The sequence below is a fragment of the Lethenteron reissneri genome, chromosome 35, assembly GCF_015708825.2.
Source record: "Lethenteron reissneri isolate LAM-NWPU_2019-01 chromosome 35, ASM1570882v1, whole genome shotgun sequence".
NCBI classification, from domain to species: Eukaryota; Metazoa; Chordata; class Hyperoartia; order Petromyzontiformes; family Petromyzontidae; genus Lethenteron; species Lethenteron reissneri.
In genome coordinates, this window is record NC_083813.1 from 7,575,184 (window position 1) to 7,589,265 (window position 14,082).

A 14,082-nucleotide genomic window follows, 5' to 3' on the forward strand; every position below is an offset into this window, starting at 1 on the left:
TACTGGTGAGTGAAATCGAAGTGGCTGTCCGCCAGGGGTTCTGGGTTGCACGCGCTGCGCCATCGGTGACGAGAGCACAGACGCAGCAACGACCCCGCAGGGCCAGGGCCCCCTCTGGCCTCATGGATCAAAGGCCCACCTTGGGCCAACATAACTTTGGCCCAAGGTCCAGGGGCTGGGCTACACAGAGGGGGCGAAATTGTTAAAGGAGGCTCCATTTTTAGACTGTTGGGGCAAGTGATGGTAGCGAACACCTGTGAAGGCCGGCACGGCACATGAGGGGATGGGTGGCCAGCACCACGCACGGCCGCCTTTGTGTCCCTCGTGGCGATGTTTACACATCGCACCATGTACCCATTTGAGGCTGGGTCGACCTAAGGGAGGCCCAGGACTGGTTCAGATAATCGTGGCCGGTGTTGGCCACGAGCGGGAATCGAGTTCGGGTCGCCCCGAATTTTTGTAGCACGGCGCGCTAAACCGCCACAGTACCGCTCCCCGCACACATACCCACGTACATTGCCACACACACACACATGCAGGAGTGCGTGGGTGATGAGAGAATTCTGAGATGTGATCTGGTTTGTTTGGGACCACGATGGGTCTCTCTTGACCTGCGCCCGTGTTGCCGTCAGTCAAGTGTCACGGTTGCTTAGCTCGGCGAGTTGAATGCGATCTCTCTCACACGTTGCATACCAAGTCAACATGCAATGGCTGGGCCAACGTTAATAGGCCAACGTCCCACGTTGACTGCGTTGTGATCTCACACGGCAGGCAGCCGAGGAGTTGTGGGGAAATGGAACACGGAAGTTACCGGGGGAGTGGTGATATTTCTCAATACATTTTGGAGGAAAACATTAAAACCGACACACAAACCAACACACCGCACACACACAGATATATACACCCACACACGCACAATCATGCACACAGAGATCCCTCACATAGCCTGAACAGACTGTTGGAGCCAGTGCTGTGAGCGAACACCTAAGAAGGCTGGCATGGCACACGCGGGGGTGGGTAGCCAGCACCACGCCCGACCGCCTTTGTCTCCCCAGTGACGATGTTTACTGCACACTGGACCAGGTTACTCATCAGGCCCCATGACGGGTTCAAATAATCGTCACTGGTGTTGCCCATGAACGGGAGTCAAACTTGGGTGGCCCTCTTCTGAGCGCAGTGCGCTAACCGCTGCGCCACCGCTCCCCATGCACACACACGTATATGACCACAAAAGTATACACACACATGGGTTCACTGCAACGCACACGAACTCAAGAACACACCCATACACGGAAGTGAAAATACAAGCGCGCGCACACGTGAACACACAATCGAGTGAACTGAAGCACAAACCCATACACAAGTAAAAACACAACCACACACCCATACACACATGTGAACACACAACCACGCACACACACGTGAACACAGCCACGCACACAGTCAATCACTGCCCAAACGAAACTTCTAGACGACTCACCCGCCCATCAAAACAAGCAATGGGTCAAACCAACTCAACAATCAGGGGGGAATCAGATCCTGTTGGGCATAGTTATTTTCTCTATACGTCATTTAATAAATACCCCACTGTCCTTATTAACATCGTCTTTGACGTCGGGAAATATCGTAGTGTATGTGTGCTTGGTTCGTGTGTGCTGGTATGTAAGTGAATGCATTAATTAAAAAAAACTAATGATAAAATGTTCCCTCCACGCGTTGTGGTTTAGCCCAGGTCCAATGAGGTGACGCAACTCGTGGCAATGTCGCTTTCATATTGACACAAACAGGTCTGATGACGATTAATATCAACCATTCTGGTATGGTTCCCATGCCGCACCCAGCACAGCGACTTTAATCACTAATAACCTAAGACGAAAAAATCTGCAGCACCCAAAAAATACCCCGAGGACATTAAAATCGCAATTTAACAACATTATTATTTCTGGTTCTGCTGCTGCTTGCGTTCGCAGTGGTCCGCAACCACAATTGATTTAATAATAAAAACAAACCTCAAACACATTCGTTAATAACATCGTGGCCTATAAAGGAAAGAAATAGAATAGGTTACATTTTGGCCAATGGCTATGTTTTTCTTCGCACATGGAGCAGACACGGAGTGATCTCTCTCGCTACTTTTGTATGTGCTACGGAGAAAGGCCAGTGACCCGAAACGTTGCCTGTCATACAGCGTTCCTTGTTAAGGCCACGGTGTTATTGAAGAACGTGTTGAAACATTTTTTTAATACAAAATTGTATTTATAGCGCACCGTGTATTTGGGCCTGTTAAGTGCCCGCATTTGTGTTCAGTCTTTTATTTATTCGTCCACGGCTTTGCTTTGCATGATAGTCAGCGAGGTTCCTAGCCCGGGGGAGAGGGGGCGGTCTTATTTACGAGGAGAGGCGCATAGTTGAGGATGAGGCAGTGTTACTCAGGGATGCGGTGCTTCTTACATCCCCGCCTCCCACCCCCACTCGCCCTGACATTGCTGCTGCTGCCACCATTGCCAGCCTAGGGTTGCCACCCGTCCTGGTTTTCCCTGGATCGTCCCACTTGTTGAGGTGGCTGTTCTTGGAGATATATGAGTGTTCCTGGTACATTAAGTCCTTTGCGCACTAATACAGCCACACAAGGCAATGCATTTTCACGCTGTTCTCCTCCTCCTCTGGAAAAATGTGAGATATTAATGTTCTTCCCATGATACGTCCAGGTTTTTGTTTTATCTCAGAGGTGGCAACCTCAGCTGCAACCCTCGCATCAGCTCGGAGTTTATAAATAAAACCGCAGGCATGGGCTTTGGCAGCCGTGCAGAAGATGCAAGCTGGGCTTTGTAAGCCAGCAAGCAGTTGTCGATGGCACTGCTGGTGGTGAAGTCGTTTTGTCAACTGAATTCAAGTGCTTGCAAAATAATTCCGTTCCAAAAGCACCAACAGCACGTGGAGAAAAACGTCGGACATTGAGCAGGACAACACACGGTAGGTATGTATGTTGAACATCTTTCGCACCGCACGTAGCCAACCGTGCTAATTGGAGGTACAACCCAAACACACGTCGGGTGAGAGTTACACATAGTCCAGTGGTAGCGTGATCGCCACTCTTATGCAGGGGTGTGCGGTTCGAACATGTCAGGCCACCCTGGTTAACACTGCGGGTGTATTAACCATACGAATACGCACCCTTTGCTTCACAGTGGACGCTGCAGATCCCCTGACGTCATATGAAACAATTAGGGCATTGTGTGGCAGAGTCACGGTCCAAAATGACCACATTCGAAAAATTGCCCGCGAATTACTCAATTGGACTTCCGAATATCCGTCCACTGCAAAAATACTGCAGCCAGTGTCTGTGAAGCATAGCTCCTTTGTGATAGCCTCGCACTCTCAGAATGGATTACTATAACTTTATAGAACTGCAAAGTCTTATTTTTACTTGCCGCTGTGACCAAATGTATCATTGCAAAAAGCTACTGCTGCTGCTTGTTTGTGTTACGTCCAATGTATGGAGCTCAGATAACTGTGAAGTCTGCGTAAGAGGGCATGTCCAGTTCACAGGAGCGAAAAATGCGAATTTCCACTTGGCGATTTGAATGGAATGAGTCAAGTGACCTCAGAACGTTTTGGCGAATGCTGATAAGTGAAAAAAAAATGTCCGCAACCTCCTTCAAACCCCGAACTCCCTGGACTCAACAGCCACCCACAGTGTCACCCAAAACCACCTCCCCCCAAACACCCACTTCACCGCGTCCACATCACCGGGGTTTTTTTCCAGTTTAGAAGTTCAATCTCTAGATATAGAGATTGATAGATTTTTTTTCTTCAGAGAAATGTATTTTTAGTTGCCGAGGATTGCGTTAGAGTTGGAGGTTTGGGAACGATTTTCTCTGCAGAGTTTGTTTTTTCTGACCACACAGAAAGAACGGTTCAAACGGTGCAGCCTCGCTTGCCAGAAGCTCTTCTGCAGGGGCACCATTATCGTTTGAAAGCAATAGTTTGAAAACTCAGTCGGACTTTTGCCCAAACAAAATTCCCAAGTACTTTCCCCAAGCTGTGTGTAGGTTTTTACTTTTTAAACTTTTCATTCGCTCAGATGGTCCTCAGCTAAAACAACTCAAATTCCCTCCCACACACTGACCTTCTCTATCAGAGTTTCCAATGCTCGCTACAGGCACTCGAAAAGAATGGAAAGACAATTCACCCAGGCATGCCCAAACAAAATTCCCAAGTACTTTCCGCAAGCTGTGTGTACGTTTTTACTTTTTAAACTTTTCATTCGCTCAGATGGTCCTCAGCTAAAACAACTCAAATTCCCTCCCACACACTGACCTTCTCTATCAGAGTTTCCAATGCTCGTTACAGACACTCGATAAAAATGGAAACACAAATCACCCAGGCGATTGTGTGGACTCGTAAGAGATGCCAGTGTCATCACCAGCAGCCATGATCTATCCACTGCTCGATGAAGGCCTCCTCACAAGCCATCATCTATCAAGGTCCTGCGATTCAACGATACATATTGCTCGTTTACACGAGCCTATTTCATAGCTTCATTAACCACGGTGGACGTCCTCTCAGCTGCGTTCCCTCCATTGGCTGTTATTCCATCGTTAATCTCGGCCGCTGGTCTATCATCCCTTCTCATGACGTCTCCCCCTCCCCCCCCAAGCCCATTCACCTTCATCAACAGCCCACATGGTGTCTATAACTTGCTTGTGTTCTCTAATCTATGTGTTCCTCTTCCCGTCTCTCAGTGATTTTTTTTCCAAGCATGCCCCTACCCGTGCTTCTTTATGGACTTTCCAGCTTTTGTTTCACATTCTTTGTCAATGTCTATGTTTCTGATCCATGTGTCATCGTAGATCATAGACGCTGGTTTTGGTTGTTTGAACTTATTTTTTTAGGCATGTGCTGCTGGGCTGCGAGGTCACTTGGAGATGGCAACTCTGCAAACTGGGTTCAAGAACCCATCTGTGTGGACCTTTGATTGTTTGTTATTCCCTCTTGCGCGTGGGCTTGCCTCTCAGAAGCAATCAGCCAAACATCCCATCGCAGGACCCTAATAAAGGAACTGAGCTTTGAGACTCATTCGCTCGGTGAGGCTTTCCTGGATGAACATTCGACACTATTAGGGGGCGCCACGGTGGCGAGATGTTAACTAGCTCGCCTGGTATACATGCAGTCATGGGTTCAATCCCGACCCTGACGCCTGTATATTTGGAGTTTGCATGTCTTTCTCCACGTGGTCATGTGGATTTTTCTCCGGGTTCTCCGGTTTTAGAAACATGTTTTTGAGAGTAATTGGCTGCTATATCATTTCCACGTGATAAGCCACTTCGTTGAGCTATCATTTGTGTCATGGTCGCTTCTGAAAAAGAGCTACATAGCTCAGTGGGCCTTACCTGCTCAAATAAAAAAGAGTTCAGTTTAACCCATAGGCATTCACGACCAATATTATCCATATTTTTTTGGGTTATCTCGTGTGAATATAAATGTGTCATTAAACCCACCACCACCCGTCACAGCCAATAGTAAGGTTTGTCAGGTAAACAAAACATGCCAATTCATTACTAGTACAGCACACCGGTGTGTTGGAGAGTAAACCCACAATATTTACTGTTGTTTACGTGACAAACCTTGCTAATTGGCTGTGTCGAGTGGTGGCGGGTTTACCGACACATTTATATTTACGCGATCTAACCCAAAAACCTCCATTGTGAAACATCGTTTAGTTGAATATTTTAGTTCAATTAGAATACATTTCAGATGCATGGGAACAACAACAACAACAAACTACAACTCGACTCAGTGCCAGAAACGCCACTCTCAAGGACTGCCCCAACAAACTCTCTGCCCGGATCGGTTGCGGCCCCCACCTGGGCGTCGTGGGTGCCGTTCAAGGGCGGCAGCTCCGAGTCAGTGAGGCTGGAGCGCTGCACATACGACTTGAGCTTGATCGTTCCGTCCAGGTCTTTATCCGGGGCTCCCGGTCCTTCGAACACCATATCCTCTGCCGCAGACTCCGTGTTTCCCATCGCTCCTCTTGTCCCGACTGCATTCAATGGAGGTTGAGGGTAGAGAGTTGACCAAAGCACAAGAATTTCGATTTATAGCTTTCGTGACTGCAGGGATTCATCTTCTTGGTTCTTTCGGTAAAGTCACGTAGAAGGGAACAGGTCTGTCTTCCCGACAGGTCTGTCTTCCCGACAGACCTGTTTTTCACCTGAGGACGGCTGCTTGCGTTGTGGCCGAAACTTCGTGAGAATTATTTTATTATGTTTTATTTATTTTATTTTATTATTTCCCTTCTACGTGACTTTACCGAAAGAATCAAAAAGATGAAAGCACAAGAAGTCACAGAGTCCCAGAATAGTGAATAATGGTGCATAGACACAGTCCAAACACGACTGCATAGGTTTTTGTGGTTGTGCTCTATCGCTCTGCGATGGGTCACGGATACACAAGTGAATTCAGTTCCTGAAGAAGCTCTCGGCACGTCGAGTGGAACGTCGGACATGATCCTGAACGACACGCGGTAGAACATGTGAACTCATCGGATAATAAAGAAATAAAAACGCGGCATATTCACCAATAAAGCAACGTGGTTACGCAAAAATGACAGGCGGCACAGCGTGCCACACTCTGAACCTGGTGACATGCGTTTGAAGCTCGGCCACGGCTGACACCAGTGTGAAGTGACCAGCGTGATGGTCAAACAACCCCTGTGACCAACACAGAATGGAGAGGACTTCACCCAGCAGTGAATTGACCAAGGGGTCTTTGAATTTTAAAAATGTCATTGTTCATTCTTCAGATAAAAACTATGAAGAATGGCCACTGGTTAATGGGTCATCCAATTACACGCCTTTCTTTCATAAGGAGGCAGCGTTAATGATGCAGGTGTGAGTTTTTAACGGTTTAAATTTTTGCAAAAGGGAGACTTGGGGTCAAATTAAAAGTCAAAGTAAGTTATCGCTCCAATCAGTGTGCGCTGCGGTATTTGTCTCCTATGCACAACCCTGAGCCAGCGCTGGATATTCCACATTCTTATGACAGGGTGATTCAACTCGCAGTGCAGCAGCTATTAACTTCCGGTAAAAGTGGCACTTTATTTAATCGATCCGAAGAATGGATTGAGACGACCTTGTGATTACGAGTCACACACATGAACCACACAGCAGAATATTGTACAGTAAAAATACAGGCAAAAAAATAAATTTACAAGACTAATTTGAAACGTCTTTTTTTACAAATATGTTATACAAAGGTAACAACTGTGAAGGATGTGCTAGATAAAGAAGAATGTGCTCAAATATATTGTAAAAAATAAATAGACATCAGCGGGAGAATTTGCCAAGCGCGTGCCACCCAGCGTAAATTACAGATTCTCAAAAAAGCCTTCGCCGTCTGCTAATTTCGGTAATTGTGGTAATTGTCTAAATTCGTCCCTCGTGGCAGACGTACAATGGGCCTGGCGCTGTGAAGTGAACAACACCCCGAGCCATTTTTTTTTATCATCCGCGTGCATTCGCTGATGGAGTCCTCATAATGATTGCTGTTGTTCAGGGCTCAGTGAGAATTCGCACCTGCCAGCGTGGCTTTATTCCACACAGAAGGTGCGCCTACCCGCAGGCTCCAAAGACAAGTGCTGCGAGCAAGCACCTATGAAGGCCAACACAGCACCCTGCCTGGTTGTCTTTGTCTTCCCAGTGCTGATGTCCACATACTGCACCAGGTCTACCTCGTGAAGGGCCCCTGACCAGTTCAGATATTCGGCACTGATTTTGGCTGTGAGCAGGAATTTAACTCGAGTCGACTGGGTTCTTAGCGCTAACCATTGCACCACCGCTCCCCTACCAGGCGATCCACACACTGTGATACGCATACCACGATGCTACCCAGTGACACACACGATGCTACCGAGGAACCAAAGACAAAGATCTTCGTGGGGTGGGGTGGGGCAACACCACATCCGGCCGCCTTTGTCTCCCCAGTGACGATATGTACATTTGAGGCTGACTCGACCTAGGGGAGCCACAGAACTGGTTCAGATAATCGTCACTGGTGTTGCCCGTGAGCGATAATCGAATTCGGTTCACTGGGTTCATAGAGCAGGGTGCTAACCACTGCACCATCGCTCCAAAGACAAAGATCCCCCGTATAACCTGCAGCAGACTGTTAAGGCAAGTGCAGTTAATGATCACCGATGGAGGCCGACACGGCACACGAGGGGTGGTCAACACTAAGCCCGTCTCCCCAGTGGCGATGTTTACACACCGCGCCAGGCACTCAGTGGAGACTGAGTCGACCTAGGGGACATTGCTGCAGTATTGTAACAAGATTATGACATTACCATTTGGAACTCTCACGGAAAGTGGTGTACCATCACCCCATGTTATAAAATAGTCCGTGGAAGGTGACATCATTGAACTACTTCTGAGGTCCTTTCAATATCCTCTTAGCCACACCTTATACATACTCGGTACGCCCTTACTAAAGACATCATCTGTGAGATGTGAGTCAAACCAAACACTTCATAACCCTTAGATGAGACTATCAACTTGAGAACTCGGTTTAATCACAGGTGGCTGAAACCTGGATTCCAACCCAGAATCTCAACATTCTGATACAGTATAGTCGTCCATGGCCCAGAGCAGAAACTGGTACTGCCTAAGAGATCGTAACTTCAATAGCACCGATATGTTTACGTGGCTAATAGAGAGTGAATGATTTGATAGCCCGATCATTTCAAATGGCTATCACGCAATGCACTGTGATTGAGCCACATCAAGAAATTGTAACCGCTGAAGCAGAGGTTGCAACCAGGTACCCGATACCCGGCTACCCGTTCCCGGCCGGGTACTGGTAGCCGTTTGCGACCCTGGTGCGGCAGGGTATGGGTACGGGTAGGCCGTGAGTCACTGGTGAGTAACCGTTTGTCACTCATTTCGGGTAGGGTACGGGTACGGGTAGGGAACGGGTACCCGTACCCGGCCGGGTACGGGTATGGATACGGGTACGGGTACCCATTTGCGACCCTGGTGCGGCCGGGTACGGGTACGGGTAAGGAATCAAAACCCGTTTGCGACCTCTGCGCTAAAGTGGTTGCCACCTCCGATGGCTGCGACAAGTGCAATATCTGGTCTCAGCTCATGGACTCATGGGCCCTCTGAGCCACATGGCCACCTAGATTTCCGGGGATGTATGCAACAGCCCCGTTGTTTATAGGCACGCTCCTGTAATGCATTAACGCACAAAACTATATGATGTTTTCGTGAATGATCACACCAACGTGGTGGGGCGATTACACTGTGGAGACATAATAAATGTGTGAGCGATGGCGAATTCAAACATTGTCTCATTGTTTAAAATGTATCCACCAGCGTGGGTGGCTGCGTATGTGCATAGTGTGGGGAAGCGGTAGCGTAACAGATATCACACTTGCACTTCGAACCCAGTCACCTGAGTTCGATTTCTACCTTGGAGTTAACATCAGTGACAAATATCGTCTGAATCTGGGCTGGCCCCTGCTCAGGTCGACTCTAATGAATGCTCGGTATGGTGATTTGATCAGCATGAGTATTCGTCCCATAACCTGCTCTGTGTTGTGACTTTAATCGGAGCTGGCAAATAACATTTCCCCAGCAACCCAATGTATATGGTGACATCGGCATGCACAGTATATATGGTGGGTGAACTTACTTCGCATCGTACGTAGCCAACCGTGCTAATCGGACGTGTGTGTGCGCGAAGGGAGCTCGAATATATTTTATTAAACAATACACAGCCTGGATATCACTCCCATTGAGTAAATAACTACGCTTGGCAGTTGTTCTAGGCTTCGGGGTAAGGGGAAGTAATGTGGAGGAGCTGTACGGTACTTCTATGCGCCCACATCTACGGGGCCGTCCATAAATGACGTCACGCGATTTTGGACGATTTATTTACCCCCCCCCCCTCGTCACACGGCGTCAGAAAAAGTCAGACCCCCCCCTGAAATATGACGTCACAAAGCTCTGCCCCCCCCGCCAAAATAAAACATGCTTCAAATCGCTTTAAACTATTGTCATTGTAGTGCGTATTTAATGTGACGCTGCACTCTGATGTTGTAGGAGAAAACATTTATTAAAAAGTCTATTTAATTAAGTAGAACGTGTTGTCTATTTTTATATAAAGTTGCGCATTTTGATGTGACGTCACATTTCTCAACCCCCCCCCCCCCTCGTCACACATCGTCACAAATGTCTGACCCCCCCCTCCCCAGGTGCGTGACGTCATTTATGGACGACCCCTACGCTCTGCGCCTTCACAACGCCGCACTGACCATCGAGGGGGTATTATGGTCAAATGGCCCCCTCCACCAAGGCCCACGTGAAATGTGGAGACCCTCATTTAGGCAGCAGATCGACCAAGTGGCTGCACTTGTACACGGATGAGAATTTGGCCAAACATCCCCGACGCAAGATGCTCCTGCGAAGCATTTTGAGACTCACTCCCAAGGGCTGTCAGACAGAGCGCCGCAAATTCTGTTGAGCCAGGTGAGATCTCGAGAGAGCCGGGAGGTCTTACATGCCTCATCGGTGACTTGGCTTTACACACACACACGTAAGGCAGCGTGCCCTTTCATATTTAGATGACCTCCCTCCCGCCCACTCTGCTGGAATGTATTTATCACCTTGCGAAACTATTCAGAAACATTCTACCCAGAAAAGTGGAAAGTTTAAATCACCACAGACACGCAGCACAGACGCATGCTCCACAGGTGACTCAGCTACGCCTATAAACGTGGACCAAACCTGGGTAGTCGGCTTATGAGTGCCGTGTCATAGTAATTATATTATTATCGGGTCACAGTAATTCTCAGAATTATGAGACACCCTGGAAAGTAAGACGCATCCCGCAACCCGGTCACACACACACTCACACAGACCCACCGGAACTTTTAGTTGAAGATACGAGAGTGGAGGGAGGGATTGCGTATTATCATAGATGCGTATACGGTTTGATTAAAACAACTTTGTTAATTAATTGCTGCCCGGTTGCGTATACTCAGTGCCGGATTATCCTAGAAGCACAAGTAGCTACACATGCTACGCTGCCCGCACTTTCAAGGGCCCCACGCTAAATGCTTTCAAGCCATCAATTCCGGTTCAGTGATTCTGCACCGCCTTCAACTTTTACGAACGACTGGGTGTTTAAGGTTAGCGATCTGTATTATCTGGCTGTGTAGCAAATGAAATCATACAATTACTTTACTATGCAAGTTAAACATTTGTGTTTTAATATTTAAATGTGTTTTTATTTTATTTAGGGCCCCTCTATAACATATGCTACAGACCGCGCACTATCTTAATCCGGCACTGTGCGTACTGTGTGGCATTTGCAGCACTTTTGTCAACCCACTGCTGGATGACTGGCTCCCAAGCCGTGCGTTGGGGGGGGGGTCATGGGGTTGTTTTGACCATACTTCACCAAGCTGGGCAGTGCGGGTTTGGCGATGGGTGGAAGGGTGTTGTGACAGCCACAGACGTAGGGTCGGTTCAGACGCCACTTGCCACTGATGTTAGCCGTGGGCGGGAATCAAACTCAGGTCCGCCGGGTTTAACAGCGACCAGTCACCACTCACACAACGGCAGCACTGTGCAGTTCACCACAACGGTGGCTTATACGCAGTGTCGCAATAGCAAAGAGGCCAACGTTGGTTGATGTTAGAACAACGTTCATTGCATGTTAACTGGGGTTTTATAAACACTTAAGAGACCCACGTAGACACAAAGACAAAGATCCCCCCATATAGACTCAGCAGACTTGGGTCAAGTGTTGTTAGCGAGCACTTACGAAGAAGGCCGGCACGGCACACGAGGGGGTGGTGTGGCCAACAAAACGCCCAGCCGCCTTTGTCTCCCCAGTGCTGACGTCTAATACGCACCGCGTCAGTGAACTCATTTGAGGCTGAGTCCACCTAGTGGAGGTCCAGGACCGGCTCAGATAATCGTCACTGTCGGGTCTGTGGCGCAGCGCGCTCACCACTGCGCCACCGCTCCGCGTTAACCACAGGGACACACACGCACTGGCAAAAAGACAAAGATCCCCCGTATAGCCTTAACAGACAGTTGGGGCAAGTGCTGTTAGGGAACACCTATGAAGGCCAGAACGGCCGCCTTTGTCTTCCTAGTGGCGATGTTTTTACGCACCGCAACAGATACTCATTTGAGGCTGAATCGACTTAGGGGAGGCCCAGAACCGGTTCAAATAATCGTCACTGATGTTGACCGTGAGGGGGAATTGAACTCGGTTTGCCAGGTTCGTAGCGCAGCGCGCTAACCACTACACCACCGCTCCCCACGCACACACGCACACACTAACACACAATCACCGCCATTCGCCACTAAGTGTCGGTGACGTCACCACGACGCTTGTGCCAGGCTAGGTGCACGTTGAGGCCACGTGAAGTGTCGAACGCCCGCCGGCAGGAGGTCACGGGGCAGACCCAGCAGGTGCCACGGGTCGACTGACCGAGATGACCGAGATGACTGACTGATGCACCACCTGTGCCCCCTACTGTGCCAACTTGCTGTGCTTTATCCACCTGGCGCTCCGCTCGTTGTTGTGAGCATCACTCCTCCGCCCTCCGTTGTTGTTGGAGGGCAACTGCCTCTAACTGCCCAGTAGCGTCCTTCACAAGCCTCCTCCACAGAAGGAGATCTTGACACCGCTGGTACCAGTCATCGGCAAGTCCACTCAGCTCCACGTCCTCCTGTACCACATCACTCCATCTCTTCTCTAGCCCGTGCCGCGCCCGTTTAGCCCCCTCGATCCGGCCAAACAAAAGTTGTTTCGGCATGCGGTGGCTGGGGATGCGGGCTACATGACCCAGCCAGCTCAGACACACACACACTGGCCCACACGCGCAAGTTGTTTACGACAAGTGCTACTCCTGGCTGGGTGCGATTTAAAGTTCCGCAGGTGAGAGTTCTGAGTTTCAGGAACCCTGCCATTTAACTCGAGCTCATGAACAAATCGATACCGTATTAACGCGTCAAGAAGTTGCTGCTGCTGCTGCTTAAGAACCGAACGGACACACATTTTCTACCCCCCCCCCACCCCTTCGCCCGTCACCGGATTAGAACCTTACTCTTTTAGCCTCCGGCAACTTTGATGTGTAACCCCCGCGTGGAACGCCACCGTCGTTATCGGCGATTGCGACCGCGAGAGACCGACTCGTACCGTCACGGCTCTGCTGTGTCGCTGTCACACTCGGAAGATGTCCCAGGGATGGTCGATCCCAGGTCGCTGCTGCTGCTGCTGCTTTTCGCGTTCAAGTTGCGTGTCCACTCGTCCGCGCGCTCGCTGTGTTTGTCGGTGAATCAGTGTGATGTTGTGAGTCAGTGAGTCTGTGCAATCTGTGTGTATGTGTGTGTCAATGGTTGTTGTGTAATCGGTGTGTCTGTGGAGTGTGTGTGTGCGTGTGGTTTGGAAGTGAGTCTGTGTGTTCGCTTTGTGTGTATGTAATGTACGCGAGTTTAGAAGTGAATCGGTGAGTGTGTTGTGTGTGCGTGCCTGTGTGTAGTTTCAGCGAGTGGGTGTGCTGTGTGTAGTTTGCGTGTATGTTTGTGAGCGAGTCTACGAGTGGGCGAGTATGCCCTCCTCTACTGTGGACGAGTCGACGCGTTCTGTGCCTTCTATGCGTCTGTTGAGTGAGTTGAGTGAGTTCTACGACTGCGTGTGCGAGTCTGCGAGCGAGTCTATGTGCGAGCGCGTGGCTGCTGCCTCTGTGCTGTGTACATTCTTGGCACGCGCGGCGTGACGCCAATGGGAGTCTCAATAACCCCACCACCACCACCACACCTCTCTTCTGTCACCGAGCAACCCGCCCAGCTGACACGAGTGTCCCTTGGCTGGGTTGTCTTTTTTTTCTTCCCTTTTTGCTCAGCCGAAATTGACAACTCTCACCACAGCGACACCTAACGACTCATCGTCATCCAAGCTCGAGCAATGCGTCATTCTTCAACGCATTGATGTTCCTATGAAGTCATCCAATGAACGAAACTGCATATAGATTATATATATTAAATATTTTGCCATGTAAGG

General features: G+C 49.2%; 1 protein-coding gene across 11 annotated transcripts in view; it reads right to left on the reverse strand.

The window, feature by feature from the left end:
• LOC133350869 (neurofilament heavy polypeptide-like) overlaps positions 1-13,870 on the reverse strand; it is an 86,458-nt gene extending 72,588 nt beyond the window's left edge. For 2 of the 11 annotated variants that reach the window (XM_061565683.1, XM_061565685.1), the window contains exons 1-2: positions 13,219-13,870; positions 5,868-6,043 (exon numbers count right to left, since the gene is read on the reverse strand). In XM_061565683.1, the coding sequence (XP_061421667.1) occupies positions 5,868-6,026 (159 nt within the window). In that variant the 5' untranslated portion in view covers positions 6,027-6,043; positions 13,219-13,870. The remainder of the gene's footprint in view (positions 1-5,867; positions 6,044-13,218) is intronic. The other 9 variants (XM_061565688.1, XM_061565684.1, XM_061565682.1 and 6 more) reach the window with 5 other exon arrangements.
• Positions 13,871-14,082: the final 212 nt, after the last annotated feature.